Raw genomic sequence first — 5,163 nt, 5'->3', positions numbered from 1 at the left:
AAGGAAAATAAAGTGGCTGACGCCTTGAGTCGGATTCATGAACCGCAACTGTTTACTCTCTCAGTTCCGTCTTGTCCATGGTTGCATGAGCTCCGTGATTATTAAGCGGGTTACCCGGAAGGGAGAGCATTCACCCAAGCGCTCTCAGAAAACCCAAAAAAACTATTCGCATCACCGGTTAAACATAAACCGTATGGCCTTCTACAACCTCTCCCGATTCCAAATCAGGTATCGGAATAATATCGATGGACTTCATTACACATCTACCTCCGTCACATGGTAAAACAACTATTTGGGTTATCGTTGACCGTCTTACAAAGATCGCACACTTTATAGCTTTAACAACAAAATACATGGAACCAACTTGACCTCCATTATTACGGAACACATTTACAAACTTCATGGGTTGCCAAAGTCTATACTTTCGGATCGCGATCCGCTTTTCTTTAGTAGCTTTTGGAAGGAACTATTGAAAACTTTGGGTACCACCTTATTGCATTTTAGCGTGTATCTTCCGAAAACATACGGACAAATGGAGGTTGTCAATCGCACTCTCGGAAGTTATTTTATTTACCACTGGACTCGTTTTATTTTCCTTGCTGAGTTCTGGTACAACAGGAGCAGAAAGAACTGAACCAGAGAAGTGGGTGTTGAACAAGCAATTTCCAGATCAGACAGTTACGATTAAACCTGCTATCTCCGCGATAGTGAGGACGTTTTTAAAACAACTGTTAACAAAAAATATGGAAATTTTTGCTTGGTAACTCGCGGACATGGCTGGTATCCCGTAGAGGATTGCGGAACACAAGCTGAGGGTGAATCCTGCATTCACGCCGATTGCCCAGAAAAAATGAAAGATGGAACCTGAGCAAACCAAGGCTATGAATGAACAAGTCCAAGATCTGTTAAATGTTGGAATCATCTGCAAAATCCAGTACCAAACGTGGGTTGCAAATCCAGTCATTGTTTCAAAAAGAAACGGGGCATGGAGAATGTGTATCGATTTCAAGAATTTAAACAAAGCGTGCCCGAAGGACTGTTATCCATTGCCTGAAATTGACTTGAAAGTGGATGTGGTAGCTCCATTCAAGTTAAAATGCTTCTTTGATGCCTATAAATGCTATCATCAGATCCTTATGGAGGCAGGTGATGAGGATAAAACAGCATTCCGCATTGACCAAGGCACATTTTGGATTAAAAAATGTGGCTGCTACATATCAGCGCTTAATGGATGAAGCCTTCAAATATCAAATTGGACGAAATTTGGAAGTGTATATGGATGATTTGGTAATAAAAAGGATAAAAGAAGATCAGATGTTACGAGACATAGAGGAAACAATTGATACTCTAAATAAGATCATTATGAAACTTAATCCTAGTAAGTGCTCCTTTGGGATGCAAGAAGGAAAATTTTTGGGCGTGATTGTTACAAGCGCGGGCTTTAAGGAAAACCCGGACAAGTTTCAGGCATTGGCCCGCATGCCTTCACCTTCTTCTCTCAAAGAAGTACAAACACTGAATGGCAGGCTGGTCGCCTTGAACAGATTTTTAGCCAATCATGCGGCTAAGTCTTTTCCCTTTGTGTCAACTTTGAGGAACTGTTTAAAGAAAGAACATCTCAAATGGACCGCGGAAGCAGAACAAGCATTTCTAGAGGTCAAGAGGTGCTTAATGGAGCTACCTACCCTAACAACACCACATGCGGGAGGGCCACTGCCGTTGTACTTATCAGCGTCTGATATTGTCATTGGGGCCGTACTGCTTACAGATAGAAAAAATCTTCAAACACCAATTTACTATGTCAGTAGAATGTTGACGGACCCAGAATCTAGATATTCAATGCTTGAAAAACTAGTACTAGGCATTGGTATATGCTGCCAGATGCCTCCGCAGGTACTTTCAAGGGCACCCAATCAACGTGTTGATGGGGTACAAATTGAAGAATGTGCTAAGTAAACCAAAACCATCCGTAAGGTTGGAAAATGGGCCATAGAACTAGGAGAGCATGCGATCGAATACAGACCTAGACCCTCGATTAAGGGTCAAGTGCTAGCGGACTTTGTCACAGAAGTTCCATGGAACAAAGAAGAGGAGTGCCTGATCGAACAACGAACTACAATACCCCCTTAATGAGACCAAATATGGTCACTGTTCACGGATGGAGCTTCAAGCGGTGAAGGGTCAGGCGCGGGCCTCAGATTGGTTAATCCCAAGGGCCACAAATTCACTTATACCATAAAGTTGGACATCAAGAGTACCAACAATGAGGCAGAATACAAAGCTTTCTTAGCAGGCTTGCCTGATGGCCAAAAAAAACTCGAGGTAAAACATTTAGAAGCACAGATAGACTCAATGCTGATTTCCGGACAGATTAACGGAACTTACAAGGCAAAAAATAATGTGATGGCTTCATCCCTTTCACAAGCAAAAGACTTGATTTTTCAATTTTCGTCTTGCAAAGTCATCCACATCAAACGAAGTGAAAACAAGTCAGCGGATGCTCTTAGCATGTTAGCTTCAACTAATTTTGAACATTTTGCAAAGGACATCTGCATTGAAGTCCTCTATCGTCCTTCTGTCCCGAAACATCAAGTGTTAGTCATAAAAACCAGTTTCGAATCCTGGATGACACCAATTTTGGCATACTTAACATCAAGAATACTACCGGAAGGGATAGCAGTGGCCCGGAAGATCAGACACAAAGCCTTAAATTATCAAATACAAGATGGTGTTTTGTACCGCAGATCCTTCATCTGTCCGCTCTTGAGATGTGTAGACGCTGAGGATGAAAATTATTTGATAAGGGAAATTCATGAGGGTATTTGTGGTATTCACGCGGGTCCAAGAATGGTTGTGGCCAAACTCACGAATGCGGGGTATTATTGTTCGGGAATTCACATGGACGCAGTTCAAGAAATCAGAATTTGTGATTCATGTCAGCGTCATGCTCCCAATACCCTAAGACCAAAAAATGAGTTAGCGCCAGTAACATTCGCATGGCCATTCCAGAAGTTAGCGATCGATATCATGGGCTCATTCCCAAAAGCCCCGAGGCGCATCAAATTCTTTATCGTGCCGATCGATTATTTCACTAAGGGGTGGAGGCCAAGCCAGTTGCCTCCGTGACTGCGGCCAGTATCAAGAAATTCTTGTGGGAGCTCATCATTTGCCGTTTCGGCCTCCCACAAGAATTAATCAGTGACAATGGAACCCAGTTTGCGGATGGTGGGCTTCAAGCGTGGATGAAAGAACTTCAGATCACTCAAGTTTTCACATCTGTAGCCCACCCGCAGGCCAATGGTCAGCTCGAAAGGGCCAATCGAACCATTAAAGATGGAATTAAGGCAAGACTAGGTACCAAACGAACAGGATAGGTAGTTGAGTTATTCCATGTGCTCTGGGCTTTCTGTACTTAGAAGAAAACTAGGAATTCAGAGACGCCGTTCAGTTTGACATATGGAACTGAGGCTATGATCCCGACCGAAATAGGGGTTCCATCCGCAAGAACGCTTTCCGCTGATAATAATGAGGAGGAACTGCGGATGAATCTCAACCTTCTTGAGGAAAGACGAGAATTGGCACTCATACGAGAGCACAATTATAAACGTCAATTACAAAAGTATTACAATTCAAGGGTTCAAAAGTGTAACTTTGACGCGGGGGATTTTGTATTCAGCAATAACGAGGCATCGGGACAAGAGACATTAGGAAAGTTAGCCCCAACTTGGGAAGGGCCTTACAAGGTAAAAGAAGTATTATCGAAAGGCGCCTACAAGTTGGAGAAATTAGATGGAACAGAAATCCCAAGAACGTGGAACGTTGCACAATTGAAGAGGTGTTATATGTAAGCCGTAATTTTGATTTTTGGCATGCGTGCCTAGATAGTTAGTAAAACGATGTAATATCATTAGGCTTGCGTGCCATGTTTATCAAAGCAAACAGTTGAGCTACAGCATACGATGTGTTTGTCTTAAGATTTATTTTTGACCTTCGTGTCATTAAAAATATACTCCTGACCTGCGTGTTAGATAAGACCCGGGTGTCTTCAAACTTACTTCTTGGCCTGCGTGCCAGAAGTGAGCCGCATATCGATAGATAAATCGTTCAATCCTTTATTGATAAACAAAGATGATCCTAAATCTAACACTTATATTATGCATAAGAAAAAGTGTAAAAGGGATAAAAAAATTCTTTGTATTATATCAAAAGGGATTACAAAGAAAAAGATAGATTACAAAACAGCAAGTATATCTATCTAACAGATCTTGAACAGCCGCATCTTCCGGGCCTTGAAGCTGTTGAGGGGTGTCAAGCTTTAGAGAGGTTGGAGGAGTAGAAGGCGTATCCTTGGATGCTTCTAGGAGGTACTCCTTCAAACGCTGGACACCGTCATCCGCCGCTGCAAATTCAGGGATCATAGTTGTATTCCCTTGCAACGTTAAGACCATGTAGCGGATGCTCCTCAACCGACCGATTGTCCTTCGCATACTCTAAACCTTCCTCAAAGCCAACCCGGCGGCCAGCTTGAGTCGATGTGTTAAGCAAGATAGCGAGACTGTCTGTCAACTCCGGCCCCTCCTTGATGTGGGCAATAACCTATCAAACATAAGAAAGGCGCATCTGTTAACAAAAATAAAATGAAAAAGGAGGTAAAAGAGAATAAAAGGAGGAAGAGCTTACCAGCACAAGACCCTCAGGCATCAACCATTGCCGGTCTTCCTTGGCCTTCTCCTTCAGCTTGCGGTACCCTTCGGCCATCTGCAAATTATCTTCGTATAATTTAGCCGCACGAGCCTGCACCTCCGCATGATCCTTCAGAAGGGCATCACGGGCAGCCTTCATCTCCACATCCCTCCCCTCCATCTCCTCTGCCTGCTCCTTCCGCAGCCTGGTCTCCTCTAAATCTTGAATCAAGTAACCATGCTTTGTAACTTGAGTCTCTAAAGCAGTGTTAGCTTCGAGGGCCTTGGCAAGGTCGGCATCCTTCTGTTGAGTTTCATCCCAGGCAGCCTTGAGAACAGCGTTCTGCTTTTTGCTTGCTTACTCCCATTGGCGAACGGCAGCAGCTTGCCTATCCTTCTCGGCTCAGTGGGAAATCCCCGCATCCTTCAGTTTCCACTCAGCAGTGTTAGCCTTCAGACGTTGCTCCTCTGCCGCCTTCTT

At 43.5% G+C, this 5,163-nt stretch overlaps 1 protein-coding gene across 1 annotated transcript; it reads left to right on the top strand.

Annotated features, from left to right (window-relative positions):
* Positions 1-1,227: 1,227 nt before the first annotated feature.
* Positions 1,228-3,848, top strand: LOC143553972 (uncharacterized). Its single transcript, XM_077043849.1, has 3 exons — positions 1,228-1,867; positions 3,097-3,344; positions 3,417-3,848. The coding sequence occupies exons 1-3, from the start codon at positions 1,228-1,230 to the stop codon at positions 3,846-3,848; spliced, it is 1,320 nt and encodes a 439-aa protein (XP_076899964.1).
* The last annotated feature ends 1,315 nt before the right edge of the window (positions 3,849-5,163 follow it).

This window comes from Bidens hawaiensis, unplaced genomic scaffold, assembly GCF_021521415.1.
Source record: "Bidens hawaiensis isolate Kalapana, Puna unplaced genomic scaffold, B.hawaiensis_p1.1 tig00017464_1, whole genome shotgun sequence".
In the NCBI taxonomy this organism is placed as follows: Eukaryota; Viridiplantae; Streptophyta; class Magnoliopsida; order Asterales; family Asteraceae; genus Bidens; species Bidens hawaiensis.
Note: the sequence above shows the minus strand (reverse complement) of the source record. Positions and strands in the feature narration are given on the sequence as shown.

Coding starts and splice junctions, on each gene's coding strand:
- LOC143553972 (XM_077043849.1), top strand. CDS start 1,228: ATGGATGAAGCCTTCAAATATCAAATTGGACGAAATTTGGAAGTGTAT. Junction 1,868..3,096: donor AAAACTAGTACTAGGCATTG/GTATATGCTGCC, acceptor TATTTCACTAAG/GGGTGGAGGCCAAGCCAGTT. Junction 3,345..3,416: donor CCATTAAAGATGGAATTAAG/GCAAGACTAGGT, acceptor TTCTGTACTTAG/AAGAAAACTAGGAATTCAGA.